The sequence below is a fragment of the Nicotiana sylvestris genome, chromosome 4 (assembly GCF_000393655.2).
Source record: "Nicotiana sylvestris chromosome 4, ASM39365v2, whole genome shotgun sequence".
NCBI classification, from domain to species: domain Eukaryota; kingdom Viridiplantae; phylum Streptophyta; class Magnoliopsida; order Solanales; family Solanaceae; genus Nicotiana; species Nicotiana sylvestris.
In genome coordinates this window covers 181,619,451-181,636,988 of record NC_091060.1, presented here as the reverse complement: position 1 = coordinate 181,636,988, position 17,538 = coordinate 181,619,451, and the positions used below count along the sequence as shown (strand labels likewise).

Genomic DNA, 17,538 nt, shown 5'->3' with positions numbered 1-17,538 from the left:
TCTGAAAAAATAAAAACCATGCGAAAAAAGCTAGTTTATTGCAGAAATATTTAACACATAAAGCGTAGTATAGTACTACGTTTTATGGAGTTGTCTTGTCGTTCTGAAAAAGATGAAAACCATGTGAAAGAAGCTGGTTTTACTTATCCTTTGTGCAGTGATGGTTTTAGTTCTATTGTTTGTTTTTCTGTGTACATCTATCCTTTGTGCAGTGATGGTTTTAGTTCTAGTATAGTACTACGTTTTGCAATGTTTGTGTTTCTTGTGTACTGTTTAAGTAAAACTGCTGTTCAAATACAATTAAAATATAAATGTTGGTAAACGATAATTGTTATCATTATATACATAATGCACTATTTACACAAACTAAAAACCTAAGTAAATCAGTGAGTCCTGCAGCCTGTGTGCTTCAGTGCTGTTGCTGGCCTGAGTCGCATCTTCTGTCGCCCGGGTACACTATCTGGATCATCATAATCAAGCCGCCTCTTTATGCGAGGATGTGCAGCATCATCGACACCACAGCTGGCAGGATCGGAAGAATAGGCCGTCGGGCCATCAGCAACCTACAAAACAAGTACTAAACTTAGCATGTGACAAAGTATATTTGTATTGTACGTGTTAAGTCAAAAAATATTTTCCCACTGTGGTCTCGTCGGCCCACTAAATATACGCATCAGTGGTGTCCTCATCAAAGCATGTAGTGGCCTCAAAGATGGGCTGGGACGATGCCTTCATAAGAAAGTTAAAATTAATTAATGCCAGCTCATTAAGGAAAAAAAACAAATTGAAATTTTAAAGTAATACAAACATACCTGCGCCTGTAATAGATCCGCATCAACCGCCGCAGATGAGGCATAACTCAACCTGCGCCCGCCATCCACGTCCCGGGTGGGCCGATCCTCAGCTGCGGTAGATGGGCATACATAGCACTGGTCTACATCCCCGTCGAATGTACCCGTGATCGACAATGCTCCTGACGGGGTGACCTGCGATGCTGGCAGAGATAGCTGAAGGTTGTACGAAGGCATGCTGCTAGAAGGCTCATCTTGCCGAGGTATATAACCCGGCTGATCATCTCTAAGCGCCACAACTCCAAATTCCTCATCATGTCCCTCAACAGGTGGGTCGACAGGTGCCTCAACACCCCCTTGCTGGAGACCACCTCCTCGCCGTCCCCCGCGACCCCGTGGAGCACCCCTACCTCGTGGGGCACCCCTCCCTCGTGCCCTGCCCCTGCCTCGTGGGACACCCCTACCCTGATGGTAGTCCTATGGCGCCGCATACTGAGCCTCGTGGTCCAACCTCATGGCATCTCTCGCCTGAAACAGGGTCCAACGAGCCAACTGTGCCACCCGCCGGCCATAGTCAACGACTGCAGGGATGTGCTGCTGCATCTCATGTCCCAACTAGTAGAGGTGATGATGCCCAATAGCCTGTGAAATATTTAAAATATTAATTAAATAACGCAATATCACAATTATACGATATTAATAAGCCAAAAAACATACCAGTGCCTCGTGTCTCCCGACGTATGGTCTGTAGCGCTCGCCAAGTACATGAATGGGGTTCCCGATAATCAGTCGGGTGTGACGACGGTACCATGATGCATACATATGAATAGTGGCCTCCTGGGTAAATGTAGGTGCTGGCGGAATACGGTCAGCTCGGCGCTCCTCCCAAATAAGGACTTGCTGCTCTAGCCATCCCATATATATATCGTCCAGCCTGGCACGGTTATCCCGCTGATAGTGTATAGCCACCCATCCAGGATCCCTCGGTATAGGCTGGGGATGGTGAAACTGGCGAAGCACACACTCTGTGGCATGATACTCAACCATATCAAAGAAGATCATCGGGACGGAGGTGCTCCAAAGCATTCGATCGACTGAGCAATAAAAGGGCAGCTGAGCTACCAACTCGTCGTTGTATGGCATCCAGATGAACTGCCAAATAATAACATAAAAGTGAGTATGCGCAACACAACTCAATTTAAACAAGTAAGTGTAGGTACATATGTACCTGTCCGTCCACCAGCATATCTAGCACATCCTTGATAAGGGGAGATTATGATGAGCATCGGTCAATCGGTAGTTCCCACGCCTGAGAATCCACCTAGAAGATAGAGGGAGAAACGGATAAGCCTCACCAGGCGCAAGTGCTGGTAGAGGTGGCTGCAACGGCATGATCCCCTGCCAGGCCCAAACCTAAGATAAAAGGTTGATGTAAAATTTATGAGTCATTTCGACCATATAGAATTCGGAGAAATGAACAGAGTATTCAAAAATGTTGTCACCTGTAGGAGGGGCAGAAAACCACATATGTCCACCGCTGGGCCCATGCTCGCCCGGCACATGCTCCTATACAGGTATGCGAGAACAGCAGCACCCCAACTGTAGTGGGGTAAACCATCCAACTCCTGAAGATGATGGAGAAAACGCATACTCACTTTACTCCCCGAAGTGTTCGGGAACAAGACACACCCGAAAAGCATGAGCAGCGCCAACCACGTGTACCTCTCAATGTGGAGATCCTCCGTCTCGCCGGTAATGTCTGGGTGCAAAAACGCCATATGATCTCTGATGGTTGACAAAACAACGCGACTGCCCCCAGCGTCACCCTGAGGTCTATATCTAGTAAAATGCATCATCATATCCAAAAATTGTGCACGCGTCATGGATCTAATGTACTGGGGCAGTGCTACGGCCCGTCCATCTATGCGCAGCCCGTACAAAACCTGAACATCCTCCAGCGTGATGGTGGCCTCTCCAGTGGGCAAGTGAAAAGTGTGCGTCTCCGGTCGCCACCGCTCTACCAAGGCCGTGATGAGAGACCAATCAAGCTGCATCCGTCCAAGCTCAAAAATCGTATAGAAGCCCGTAGCCTGTAGGTGCGCGACTACGCTGGCATGGAAAGAATGCTCCCCGATGAACTCCCATAAATCGTCAGGTCTCCTGGGGCGGAGAGGCTGCATCGATAGCTGTCCCTCCCATACAAATGAGGACCTATGGTCGCCCTGCAACACTAGTAGCTGATCCTCGGCAGGTCCGGGATGCGCAAGCGGAGGAGAGTCCATGTCGTCTACTATAATTCAAACAAAATTAATTGTGTGTGTTAACTTAATAAATTAAATAATTAATTATGTTTAAAATTGGACTGAATAATTATGTACGGGTTCCAGGCTCGATATTTGAGGCCCGGTAGCACCGAGTTATCCTTAATTATTATGCTTGTTAATTTCAACATTTTTAGAATTGTGTCTGTTAGCTTAATAAATTAAATAATTAATTATATTTACAATTGGACTGAACAATTATGTATGGGTTCCAGGCTCATTTTTTGAGGCCCGGTAGCACCGAGTTATCCTTAATTATTATTCGTGTCAATTTTAATATTTTTACAATTGTGTGTGCTAGCTTAATAAATTAAATAATTAATTATGTTTACAATTGGACTGAATAATTATGTATGGGTTCCAGGCTCAATTTTTGAGGTTCGGTAGCACCGAGTTATCCTTAATTATTATGCGTGTCAATTTTAACATTTTTAGAATTGTGTGTGCTAGCTTAATAAATTAAATAATTAATTATATTTAAAATTGGACAGAATAATTATGTATGAATTCCAGGCTCAATATTTGAGTTAATTTTACAACATATAGGAATTTGTTACTTTTGTAAGTTTATTGTTATAATTAAATAATTAATTTTGTAAAGTGTAATTGGATAGAGTTTGCAGTTACTGCATACTTAAACTACATAGACTCTACGCTAAAAGGCTTTATATTTTACAACACTAACAGACTCTATATTTTACTACAGTAAAAGGCTCTATATTTTACTACGCTAAAAGGCTCTATATTTTACTACGCTAAAAGGCTATTTATTTTACTACGCTAAAAGGTCACTATTACATATAAAAACAACTAACATAAAATACAAATATGAACAACAAACAAAATAAATAATATTAATTTTTTAACAATACAAATAATTTATCAAATTTTAATAATTTTTTGTACCAAAGCTAATAAATCAATCCGGGTATAAATAAGATACAAATTTAAACACAAACATAACACAAATTAACATGGAAACACATTAAACAATACAAATATGCATGTACTATACGAGTTTCGACATAAACAAAATTGAAATACCTCGATTTAAGTTTTTTAAATTTGATTGAAATCGAATTTTTGCACCCGAAAGAAGTAATCCAAAGCTTGTCTTGTATGTGAGACCTACACTCCTTGCTCTTTAGGTGACGGGTGGGGCCCAATTTTATTTTTTGAAGTTTGACGCTGGGGGGGGGGGACCAACCGAATCAGAGGTTTTTGGTTTCCTTCGGTTTAGTGGTCCAAGGAAGAAGAAGGGCTATATTCTAATGAAGTTGTTCGCAGTATTATACTGCGAACAGCTTTAATAAAATATAGCTGGGCCCAGCATCTTAGTAAAACGCAGTATGGTACTGCGATTTACAATTTTTTTTTTAAGTAAAACGCAGTACTATACTGCGAATTACTTTAACTGCAAAATTTCCGTTAAAGTAATTCGCAGTATAATACTGCGTTTTACTTATTTATGTAACTTTTTTTTAAAGTAGTACAAAATTATTTTTTGTCCAAAAAATGATTAAAAAGGTTTCGGATTCTATTAACCTCAACCTATCATACGATATAGTACCAAAAACAGTGCGAAGACTAAATACTAAATTCTACAGTAATATTCTTCTTCCACCGCTGCATTTAATTTTCCCTTTTATTTTTTTTCTTTCTATTTTTCCATCGTGGTAGTTAGCACATTTTTTATTTCATTAGATTGTCTTTAATTTTAAATGGATCTAATGAAATGGAATAGTCATACGCATAGTAGTGTGTTGTGCATAGCAAAGATTTCTGTTTTAATTATATTGAAACATTTAAATCCCAAGAACGACAAATATGAATCATTGCCGGGTGGCACGGGAAGGGTTGTTGCGGCCTCGGCGGGAACTGAGGGCGTGAGTTGGCCGGTTTGGCCGGTCTAACATAAATTTTATAAATAAAAGTAAACATTATTCCATTTTACCTAGCACCTTTGGCAGAATTGGTCTTGCATATCCCGCGAGATCTACCCACGATGCTCTGCTTGTTCTTGTTCCCTAACACACACATGCACCCACCCCTATCATGTTAATGTTCTGCTGTTTACACACCTCTTCACATGTTAGGTTTGAAAAACCGATTACAAATCATGAAGAGAAGGTTTTAATCAAATAATTCTTTGTACGTGCGGTGCGAGATCTATTAATTATAGCAAGGACACAAGTTGAATGTATAGAGTAATTCAGAATAAACAAAATGGCTCTTCGAATCTCCAATCCTACAATAATAAGTAGGAGTAACATTTATTAATGCATTTGGACAGGCGGTTTCTTGTCGGAATCGTTTTATACTCACTCACTCTCTCAATTATATTGTTATTGTGCATATATATTGTATCTTTTGGAGAAAAAGCAATTTGTCTCAGGAGCCGAATATGACGTCTCTCCTCAATGCACAGGAAAACGCAAAGGCTGGTTGTTTAATCATGGCTCTTCTAGATGTGTAAAGGAATTGCATTACCTATCACATTTATTATAAAAGCCGCAAGAATTGGCCGGCCTACTGGTCAATGTGTTTATTTTTATTGGAATTTCCATTGCGAGTATATTTCATTGGTACACATTCGATCTAGTGGTTTGATAGAAAGATTGTGTATACATAAATCACTTATCTATCCTTAACAACAAAAATTTTGATTAACCAATGCCGAATTATGTAAAATATGTTGATGGAAAGAAAATGAAGAGGACATAAATTTAATATCTGTATTCCTAACTGTTCTTCGTAATTGTTATTGCTACTACTGCACAAGTCAAATAATAGTAAGAAAATTTTACTCTGGTTTCGGGTGGAAGAAGTGAAAGTGAAAAGGCAAGGCAAACAGGGGTTTATATCATCAAGCAAGCTTTTGATTTTACTTTTTTTCTCCAACTTAAACCCTGAATTACAAAATTTACCAGTGTTTATTTCACGGAGTATTTGTTCAAGAAATTTGGTAAAGGACTGCGCCACACCTATACAAATGTAGCGAGATACACTTGATCCAAATTACTTAAGGCCCACATATGAAACTGGGCTGACCTAGAATACCATTCTTGGGCTCCAGGGCACTTTAGGCCTGTTCGTCCCACAATTTAGAAGGGAAAATGCAAGCGATATTTGGATATTTGACCTGAGAACAAATATGAAGAATTTTCAGAAACCACTATTATTTAGTGGTTATTAATTTTCTATAGCTATCATATACATAATTACTTCCTATAGATACTATTCAATTGTTACGGTAGTGTATTAACTATATTTGCGCAGTTGTATTCATGAATACAACAGTAAAAAGTCAGGGTAGTCTAGTTGTACGTGCATGTATTCACATGTATTCACGCCATGTATTCATGAATACAGTAACAAAAAACGCTTAAAATCAGGGCAGTCCAGAGAAAGGAAAAACATAAATAACGTATTTCATGCCTCAATAGTAGTATATACCATAAATACTTATTTTACTATAAAATATAAAAGATAGCTATAGAAAATAATATTTTAAAATAATTTTGGTTTATAATAAATAGGATGTATACCTTTGCTATAGGAGGTAAAATTTCCAACAAATATTGCCAAGAGTTGCACGAGACGTTGTCTCTGGACTAACAAGCAGCCATAGATAATTAATAATATATCTACGCATATATGATTAGTTACAATTTGAATAGAAGGAAATGATCTCGTGAAGATCTCGTGTTTTATTTATTGACTCCTAGTGTTATTTTCTTCAGATCTAGATTTTCTGTGAAAAGAGTCAATAATTAAATAACAATTGTAGTGAAACGTAAAACCAAATCTCCCTATAATGCAGAAGATCACTAATCTATAGAGTTGAAGCCTTATATATGAACCCAATGAGAGAAAATTAAGTGCTAAGTTGGACGCCAACAAAAGAAAAATAATGACTAGCTAACAGTTCTTGTAATCTATATCTATATCTATATTATATTAAAAGTAGAAAGCCTTATAAATTACAAAATAACCTTTTAAAAATTTAAATACCCTATTTATTCGTTAATAATATACTAATAATAATATTTAAATAAAAAGGAGGAGTATTATTCTGGAGGGTTGTCTCTTAGAATACTTCATATTAGTAATGAATGAATACATCTGACCTATACCAATAGCTACTTTCTCTTATGTCGTGTATATGTGTACAAAATAGAAAGTATTACAAGAAAATACACATGACTTCACACCATAATAAAAAATGGCCCATATTTTTTTGTTTTACCCCACCTAGCCCATATTGTACACATTTTGAAAACACTAGCTCTTGCAAGTTCAAAATCTTTGTTCTTATAACCATTGATTCTAAAAGCTAGGGAGGTAAATCTGTGTTCTCGATCACAACCATTGTTTTCAATCTCTCTTCTTCTCACATCTTTTACATATGCTTCAAGGAGCGATCCGCCATTGCTGTTTCTCCCCATATGTCACATGGTTGCAATGTAAAAAAAATTGAAGAGTAAAAGTCCACCATTGAAGGCCATGCAAAGCTTTGCTTTAGAGAATAGAATTTTTTAAGTTTGTTAATTGTTTGGATTGGGTGTTGTTCTAATTGATGGAAAATATCAAATTGAGTTCAAAGTTTAAATTTGAAATGATTTGGAGTAGATTTGAGCAAGATTTAAGTTAAATTTCAGAAAGACGCAAGGAAGAAGACGAAGTCAGTTTTTTGTATAATTATGTATAATCTTGTATAATAGTGTATATGAGTGTATAAATATATCTTATACACTATTATACACTTTTATACACCTTTATACAAACGTCTGTTGACGAACTTCTTCCACAATTTTCAGTTGAAATTCTTGTTCAAAATCAGTCCAAATCTCCATTAAATGACTTCAAATTTTCTATACAACATCCTTATACTATTTCTAACAAGTCTAAATAACACCCACTCCAAATTTCTCACAAAATCAAATTCGAAATTTAAACCCACATATTTAAGCTTGTTAAAAATTTAATTTTCACCACCCAAATGAATTTGGTTTGTTGAACTAATATTTGAGTCACGGTTACTGATTCAAAAATTAACTTAAAAGCTTATGCAAGCTTTTTTAAAAATTAAATAATAATTTTAAGAACCTATTGGAGTTGGATATTGAATCTTAGCCTATTATTTTTGGGCTAGTTGTTTGTAAATTGAAATATAGACTATAAAATTGAAAAGTGGGAAGCCTTAACTCCATTTGATTGGCTTCTATAACATAATTTAGCATTCAAGTGATTGTGATTCCATACATTAAAAAATAGAGTAACTCCATACCATATATGAGAACAACAAATATTCAGTACAAAAGTATCACATATTTTCTATCCACTATATATGATTTCTGATTATATTGAATGCTTGAGGTTGTATTGGCTTTCTCCAACATAGAGTTGAATTGGCACTTCGGCAATCTATTCAAATTGGTTTAGAAACACAGAAGACATAAGGTGAAAGAATATGGCGTCTTGCACATGGAATTACACAAAGGAAATATAGGGTGTGTTTGGTATGGAGGAAAATATTTTCCCATTTTCTCATATTTGGTTGACGCAAATAGTTTGGAAAACATTTCCCCAATCAATTCATTTTCTTTCAATTAGGGAAAAATATTTTCCCTAAAATTTGAAGGGAAAACATTTTCCTAAAAACAAAACGCGCGATCTGGCTTCTCCCCTCCCCCGCCAAAATCGCTAGTTCCCAAATCAGTCTCTTTCTTTCTCCGATTTCTCTCTCTTCATTCTGCGATTTCTCTCCCTTCTCTCATCTCGCTTCACTCCGATTTCTCTCTCTCCAGTCTCGAATTTTAAGATCTTCGCCATCGCACCAAAACGCCCAGCTTGCTGTCTAAAATCTCCCTCAATTTCGTTCTTGGGCTCTTGATTTTAGGTAACGCACGCCCCCTTTCCTGCGTTTGCTTTAGGATTTTAAACTTTTCTTCAGTTCTTTCTATTTTTGCTTGATGAACTGATAAATAATAGTCTAATGTTCTGCCTGATGTCCATTGCAATACAAGAGATTAATTCACGAGTTAAAATTTTCAATATTTAGAATCCTAAAATGTAATTTCTGACCTGAATATAGTCAAAATTGGTACATCTTCAGTTAGTTTGGTTTATCTAAGTATTCAGAATTTTTGGTAAATGTTCTTCATGTTGGGATCTGATAGAGTTTGTTTGTTCATGATCCACTTTCTTGTTGTTTTTTATGCTTAATATAAATTTCTGTATGATATCAAGTTCTATGTCCTCTTTTGTCTTTCAAGTTATGAAACAAAACAATGTAGTACTGGAAGTTAATGTTACCTATCAAAGCACAAGTGTTGAACTTGGAAGCTTTTCTAGCTAGGATACTGTTGATCAAGAAGATAATATATGATTCAAGTTCAATGAAATTTTAGCAATATGGCTTCACTCACAACTTGGAAATTAGATTGTTGTGTGGTCAGAGGAGCTTATATGTTGTGCAATGTGGCTTTTCTTTTAGGCTCTCTTTAATGTTTTATCAATCCGTTTTTATGCGTAGAAGTTCTAAAGTTGGGTTGCAACAGATGGATTTGATTGAAACTGACGAAGATGATGCAATAGTTGGAGCGACAACCACATCTGTCTTAGCTGCCGGAGCTGCAATTATTTTAGCCTACGAAAATTAAAGTAACATTCCTAGGGCACCTTATACCAACAAAGACCAAGAGAGGGAATTTTACATGAATAGCATTTTGAATGGAAGTACTGTTCATTGTGTAGGTCAGATAAGAATGAGCCAACCCGTATTTTTTGAATTGTGTAATGCTCTTAGAAGAAATAATTTCTTGAGATCAATCAAAAATATGTCCGTGCAAGAACAAATACTAATTTTCTTAGAAGTTGTTGGTTTTAATGAACGGTTTCGCAAGATAGGGTCGCATTTTTATAGGTCGATTGAATTTGTTCAACGATGTTTCCACGCCATACTTCAAGCAATTTTGAAGCTCTATCCAACCCTTGTGAAATCACCGAATGATACTATCCAGTCGGAGATAAGGAACAACCATCGTTATTACCCTTGGATTGCAGTGAGTAACATATTAAATATTAAGTTTTTAATTAATTTTTAATATTGGTATATATTATTTACTTTAATTGTACATATAGGACTGTGTAGGAGCAATAGATGGCACACATGTGCTTGCATCTGTTCCTATCGAACACCAAAATAGGTATCGTGGCCGCAAAGGCACAACAACACAAAATGTCTTGGCTGCTGTCAGCTTTAATTTGAAGTTCACATATGTGCTTGCTGGTTGGGAAGGATCTGCTCATGACTCGCGCATATTAAATGATGCATTGGAGAGACCACGGGGGTTTCAAGTCCCCCAAGGTATCTTATTCAATCTAAAGTAGTTCATAAAAAGAAAAAAAATAAATATATATATTAATTAACTTTGATTTTGCTTCGTAGATAAATATTATCTTTTGGATGCGGGATATGGTCTTCGTAAGGGGTTTATTCCTTCCTATCATGGAGTACGCTATCACTTACAAGAGTATAGTGATCGTCCTCCCCAAAATGAGAAAGAATTGTTCAACCTTCGTCATGCATCATTGAGATCTGTTGTTGAACGTGCTTTTTCAATTCTCAAGAGACAATTTCGTGTGATTGATAACGAACCCTTTTGGGACTTTAAAACACAAGTGGATGTGGTGTTAGCATCGTGCATTTTACATAATCACATAATCAATTTGGAGCCAAATGACCCAATAATACAAGAAGTAGACGGGCAACCACTAGTTCAAACACAAAATGCTCAAATTACTCAAAGTTCTCAAAGGAGTCAAACCTGTTAGACACCTAGAGAAAGACGCGAAGAAGCTAGGGAATGGTCATTGAAAAGAGATGCTATTGCTCATGCCATGTTTACAAACTATGATCGTAGGAGAAATAGATGAATTTAGTCTATCAAGAAATAGATTTTTTATAGTCATCTTAGTTTAATTATTTGTGTTTCCATATGCTCTTATGTGTTTTATCTATATTTATCTTAAATTTTATATTTGACATGTTTCCTATAACAGTTAACAATGTTAAAAAAAGGAGATAAACAGTTTAGGTGGTCAAAACCAATGGCATATTTGATGTTGGAGATCCTGGCTGATGAAGTGAAGCAAGGGAATAAATCAACTAATCAGTTTAAGGCCATCTCATTCAATCGTGTTTCGGATGCCATTACACAACAATTAGGAATGGAGGAGTGTACACTTAAGCATGTGGAGAATCATCTCAAAACACTAAGAAGCACATGGAATACAGTGCAAACTCTACTAAATAAAAGTGGTCTTGGATGAGATGATAGCTTGAAGATGATTACTGCCAGTCCTAGAGTTTATGATTTACACGTTCTGGTAAACTATTTTTATATATATACTTTCCTTATAGTTATTACATAGTAGTAGTAACAATTACATAACTCTTGTTTGTGACCAAGTATTTTCACCTGAATCTAGTCCTGCCCATGTTGAATTTGTATATGACTTCTTCAAATTTGATTTGGCTGCATCCCTAGAAGAAACTCGAGGTTTAATTCTTAGATGCCCTCAAATTCTTGAATCCAATGTCCCCTTCTGTCTGAGGTTATATTTTTGCAAGATATTGGCTTTTTCTATGAAGAATCAGCTAAATTTTGTGCTAGATTTGTCACATAGCTTCTGCACGCTGCTGCCCCTCTAGTGTATATATGGATAAATGCAGAGAGTTTAGGTTAGGATGAGGTTTGAGAGGCACCTTTGATTCATGTGATCATTAAACAGAGAGTTCTTGCTTTGCTTAACATAGTGTTATGTGCTTCCCTGTATGCTAATTTATTTGGTTAAGGCTTCTTACGAAGGAGATTTATGTATGCTTACCATTTTGAAATGCCTAGTAGCTGGAATGTTTGTTCTACTTTACATAAATGCAGTTTGTTGCCTAACTAATAGTCGTGATATTATCTAAGCTTTGGGTGAATTATGGAATGTTAGGATGAGGTTTCAGAGAGCCAGATTTTGTGGCAAATTTTCTGATTCATCTAATTTTAATGCAGTTGTTGTGGGGACCTTAGAATATTTACAGTCAAGAATCAGAAATTCTAGTATGTCCTATGCTTTAGTAATTTGAAGACAGTTATAGCGAATAGGAAACTGATGTTATTATTTTCTGCATCTGGTGTTATTGCTGCCTGTCAGTTTTGGACTTCCAAGCATGTTTTAGTTACTTTTTTCTTGCCATGTGATTATTTAGATCCAATATTTTTTGTATTGTTTTGTGTAAAGCTATTTATTTCCATGTGAAATGATAAAAATAATATCCATGTGATCATATATGATTGAAGTTTCCTTTTATATCTAAAGTCTAATGTCAATCTGATAATTAACAGATTCATGTATTTACATGTGATACCATAATTTTATATCCATGTTATATGACTATTTCTAATGGTGAAAGATGTCTTTATTATTCTTTGTCCTTGGTGTCTAGCACCACATGGTAGTGTCAAATTTGAATTGCTATAAACTTGTCGTTTGCTGAGAAAGCTAACACTTTGATTATTTTGTTACTGTCTTGCTTGTCCCGTTCTTATACTTTTGATTTGTCGTTGTATTGTAGGCTCATCCTACTCATGAGAAGTTCATTAATAGAAATATTGAAATATTTGAAGAAATATCCCTTGTGTGCGGGAATGATCGAGCTAGGGGTGATTGTGCTAAGTCCCTTGATGATATAGGCTTGGATTGTAGTTCGGAGAAAGGTAATGATAATGACATTGAAGAACCATCAAAGGAAAAAAATGTGCAAGACGTAGTAAGTGAAACTTCTCAAGTCAAAGCAAGTCGTAAAAGAAGTCGTTTTTCTGATGTACAAGATGTGGTCGGTGATATATCAACAAAGCTTGGAGAAGTGGCAGCGACAATCAGTAAGATAGATGATAGTCAACTAGATGTGACAAGATTGTATGAAGAAATTATGGCAACAGAAGGTTATGAAGAAGAGTTCTTATTTGAAGCTTTTGATTATTTGGTGCAAAGTGATATGTTAGCTAAGGCATTCATGGCAAAAAATCAGAATCTCCGCAAGGTTTGGCTAGAAAGATTCAAGCGACAACACTAAAATACACAAATGGGGTTGGGAGAACAAAGCTAGAATAGGAAGCAATTGTTATAGAAAAATATTTTGTTGCTTGTCTAATATGGTGTGGGATACTTCTCTGATGGTTTTTCTCATGTCTACCTGCTTATTGAGTACTCCTATATTGAGAATGGTTATTATGGAGTTGCTTATATTTCTTCTCTTTTTTCTGTGTATGAGACGTTTATCGTTGTTAACCTGAATCTTATATGTTGCAAGAGGTTATATAATAGAAATATTATTTAGAGTACTTTTTTCTCATGATGTAGATAGAGTATTTTCTTTTTCTTTTTAAAGTAATGAGTATTTTCTTTTCTATGATATAAAAAAAGTAATTTCTTTTATTTCAACAAAATGAATACTTTTGTGTTGTAGAAAGAGTACTTTCATTTTCTTTCAACAAGAAAAAGCATTTTTTTCAGTTATGGACCTCAAATTTTAACGTTCTTGTGTGAAAAAGTAAATCAACATATTAGTTCTTTTGGGTTTATGTGAATTTTCTAGAAGAATAATTGAATTTTGATGAAAAATGTAATTGTTTGGGAAGAGGGGGGGGGGAGGGGGAGCACAGGACACATAGGAATTGAGGGGAGGACGGGGGGTGCGGAGAGTAACATAGAAATTTATTTTTCTAAGAAAAGATTTTCTACTCTCTAACCAAACACTAGAAAACATTTCCGAAAAATGTTTTCCACTCACTAACCAAACATGAGAAAATAAATGATAACACCATTCATTTTCCATGAAAACATTCTCAAGGGAAATATTTTCCCATTTTCTCATGTTTGGTTGACACAAATAGTTTGGAAAACATTTTCCCATTCAATTTATTTTCCTTCAATTAGGGGAAAATGTTTTCCCTAAAATTTGAAGGGAAAACATTTTCCTAAAACAAAACGCGCGATCTGTCTTCTCCCTTCCCCCGCCAAAATCGCTAATTCCCAAATCAGTCTCTTTCTTTCTCCGATTTCTCTCTCTTCATTCTCCGACTTCTCTCCCTTCTCTCATCTCGCTTCACTCCGATTCTCTATATCCAGTCTCGAATTTTAAGATCTTCACCATCGCACCAAAACGCCCAGCTTGCTGTCTAAAATCTCCCTCAATTTCGTTCTTGGGATCTTGATTTTAGGTAACGCACGCCCCCTTTCCTGCGTTTGTTTTAGGGTTTTAAACTTTTCTTCAGTTCCTTCTATTTTTGCTTGATGAACTGATGAATAATAGTCTAATGCTCTGCCTGATATCCATTGCAATACAAGAGATTAATTCACGAGTTAAAATTTTCAATATTTAGAATCCTAAAATGTAATTTCTGACCTGAATATAGTCAAAATTGGTACATCTTCAGTTAGTTTGGTTTATCTAAGTATTTAGAACTTTTGGTAAATGTTCTTCATGTTGGGATCTGATTTTGTTTGTTCATGATCCACTTTCTTGTTGTTTTTGATGCTTAATATAAATTTCTGTATGATATCAAGTTCTATGTCCTCTTTTGTCTTTCAAGTTATGAAACAAAACAATGTAGTACTGGAAGTTAATGTTACCTATCAAAACACAAGTGATGAACTTGGAAGCTTTTCTAGCTAGGATACTGTTGATCAAGAAGATAATATATGATTCAAGTTCAATGAAATTTTAGCAATATGGCTTCACTCACAACTTGGAAATTAGATTGTTGTGTGGTCAGAGGAGCTTATATGATGTGCAATGTGGCTTTTCTTTTATGCTCTCTTTAATGTTTTATCAATCCGTTTTTATGAGTAGAAGTTCTAAAGTTGGGTTGCAACAGATGGATTCGATTGAAACTGACGAAGATGATGCAATAGTTGGAGCGGCAGCCACATCTGTCTTAGCTGTGGGGCTGCAATTATTTTAGCCTACTAAAATCAAAGTAACATTCCTAGGGCACCTTATACCAACAAAGACCAAGAGAGGGAATTTTACATGAATAACATTTTTAGTGGAAGTACTGTTCATTGTGTAGGCCAGATAAGAATGAGCCAACCCATATTTTTTGAATTGTGTAATGCTCTTAGAAGAAATAATTTCTTGAGATCAACCAAAAATAGGTCCGTGCAAGAACAAGTACTAATTTTCTTAGAAATTGTTGGTTTTAATGAACGATTTCGCAAGTTAGGGTCGCATTTTTATAGGTCGATTGAATCTGTTCATCGATGTTTCCACGCCGTACTTCAAGCAATTTTGAAGCTCTATCCAACACTTGTGAAATCACCGAATGATACTATCCAGTCGGAGATAAGCAACAACCATCGTTATAACCCTTGGATTGCAGTGAGTAACATATTAAATATTAAGTTTTTAATTAATTTTTAATATTGGTATATATTTTTTACTTTAATTATACATATAGGACTGTGTAGGAGCAATAGATGGCACACATGTGCTTGCATCTGTTCCTATCGAACACCAAAATAGGTATCGTGGCCGCAAAGGCAACACAACACAAAATGTCTTGGCTGTTGTCAGCTTTAATTTGAAGTTCACATATGTGCTTGCTGGTTGGGAAGGATCTACTCATGACTCTCGCATATTAAATGATGCATTGGAGAGACCACGGGGGTTTCAAGTCCCCCAAGGTATCTTATTCAATCTAAAGTAGTTCATAAAAAGAAAAAAATAATTATGTATATTAATTAACTTTGATTTTGCTTCGTAGAAAAATATTATCTTTTGGATGCGGGATATGGTCTTCGTAAGGGGTTTATTCCTCCCTATCATGGAGTACGCTATCACTTACAAGAGTATAGTGATCTTCCTCCCCAAAATGAGAAAGAATTATTCAACCTTCGTCATGCATCATTGAGATCTGTTGTTGAACGTGCTTTTGCTATTCTCAAGAGACGATTTCGTGTGATTGATAACGAACCATTTTAGGACTTTAAAACACAAGTGGATGTGGTGCTAGCATCGTGCATTTTACATAATCACATAATCGATTTGGAGCCAAATGACCCAATAATACAAGAAGTAGACAGGCAACCACTAGTTCAAACACAAAATGCTCAAATTACTCAAAGTTCTCAAAGGAGTCAAACCTATCAGACACCTAGAGAAAGACGTGAAGAAGCTAGGGAATGGTCATTGAAAAGAGATGTTATTGCTCATGCCATGTTTATAAACTATGATCGCAGGAGGAATAGATGAATTTAGTCTATCAAGAAATAGATTTTTTATAGTCATCTTAGTTTAATTGTTTGTGTTTCCATATGCTCTTATGTGTTTTATCTCTATATATCTTAAATTTCATATTTGACATGTTTTCTATAACAGTTAACAATGGTAAAAAAAGGAGATAAATAGTTTAGGTGGTCAAAACTGATAAGTTAAGGATTTTAACGTGTTTATGCCTCTACTTGCCTATGCTTTGAATATAAATTGCTACAAAATAGTCCCAAAATGCTCACAAATTGTGCTTGATTACAGGTTTGATCGACAAAGTAACGAAATATCATAGATCGGCTAAAAAAGAGTGAAACCTGCTCAAGTATCAAAGACCAAGAGAATTGAAGAAGATAGGGCCTAGTGCGGACCGCACAAGTGACCGCGACCGCACTAGGAGGTTCAGAGATATGACATATTCAGGCTTATCGTCACGCGACCGCGGTAGGATTTTCGCGGTCCGCGATGAAGCTTTGCGGCCACACTTATGCTTTGTACGGTCCGCGTTCGTATGGTTCAGAGAGTTGGGCAAGGGACCAAAACCATGCCACGCGGTCTACGTACTATTTGTGCGGACTGCGCCAGACCCTCTATGCGGCCGCGCTGCACTTTCACCCGGTCCGCGTCTTCCAGTTTAGAGAACTTAAAGTTGAGGTCAAAAGAGCCAGTACGGTCGGGGTTGCTTTTGTGCGGCCTGCACTGACCCCGCAAGGGTATTTTTGTCCAATTTTTCCAGCCCACTATAAATAGGACATTTTACCATTTTTAGGTTATGTTTTGTATTCAGAAACGCAGCTGAGCTCGTAAGACCGATATTGTAGCCATTTTTTAGCATTTTTGCTTCCCATTAACAATAGATTATTGTAGTTTCTTCTTAGTAATTAATTAATATGTTTAGTTCTTCATCTATTTCTTCAGTGTCTTCATTAATTATGTGTAGCTAAACCTATTAGCTAGGGTTGTGGCCCAACCCTAGTGTGGGTAATTAATGGGTGTTGCCATCTAGGGTTGGATTGATATTGGTTTTTGCTATTTGGGTTGATTTCATGTTTTTATTCAAGAATTGATGGTTGCAAACACTGATTCAAGCTTAGTG

General features: G+C 36.4%; 2 protein-coding genes across 2 annotated transcripts; both read left to right on the top strand.

The window, feature by feature from the left end:
* The first annotated feature begins 8,891 nt into the window (after positions 1-8,891).
* Positions 8,892-13,313, top strand: LOC104235933 (uncharacterized). Its single transcript, XM_009789768.2, has 3 exons — positions 8,892-9,014; positions 11,180-11,506; positions 12,747-13,313. The coding sequence occupies exons 2-3, from the start codon at positions 11,465-11,467 to the stop codon at positions 13,245-13,247; spliced, it is 543 nt and encodes a 180-aa protein (XP_009788070.2). The 5' UTR covers positions 8,892-9,014; positions 11,180-11,464; the 3' UTR covers positions 13,248-13,313.
* A 1,738-nt stretch (positions 13,314-15,051) lies between these two features.
* Positions 15,052-16,427, top strand: LOC104227699 (protein ALP1-like). Its single transcript, XM_009779999.2, has 4 exons — positions 15,052-15,117; positions 15,634-15,859; positions 15,940-16,004; positions 16,158-16,427. Exons 1-4 carry the CDS (start codon positions 15,052-15,054, stop codon positions 16,425-16,427), a joined length of 627 nt encoding a protein of 208 aa, XP_009778301.2.
* Positions 16,428-17,538: the final 1,111 nt, after the last annotated feature.

What these genes read in the sequence shown, in the direction of transcription:
- LOC104235933 (XM_009789768.2), top strand. Translation starts at nt 11,465, where the DNA reads ATGATTACTGCCAGTCCTAGAGTTTATGATTTACACGTTCTG. An exon ending in TTTATGATTTACACGTTCTG is followed by an intron (nt 11,507 to 12,746) that starts GTAAACTATTTT and finishes GTTGTATTGTAG; the next exon opens with GCTCATCCTACTCATGAGAA.
- LOC104227699 (XM_009779999.2), top strand. Translation starts at nt 15,052, where the DNA reads ATGGATTCGATTGAAACTGACGAAGATGATGCAATAGTTGGAGCGGCA. An exon ending in GGGGTTTCAAGTCCCCCAAG is followed by an intron (nt 15,860 to 15,939) that starts GTATCTTATTCA and finishes TTTGCTTCGTAG; the next exon opens with AAAAATATTATCTTTTGGAT. An exon ending in TTATTCCTCCCTATCATGGA is followed by an intron (nt 16,005 to 16,157) that starts GTACGCTATCAC and finishes GAACCATTTTAG; the next exon opens with GACTTTAAAACACAAGTGGA.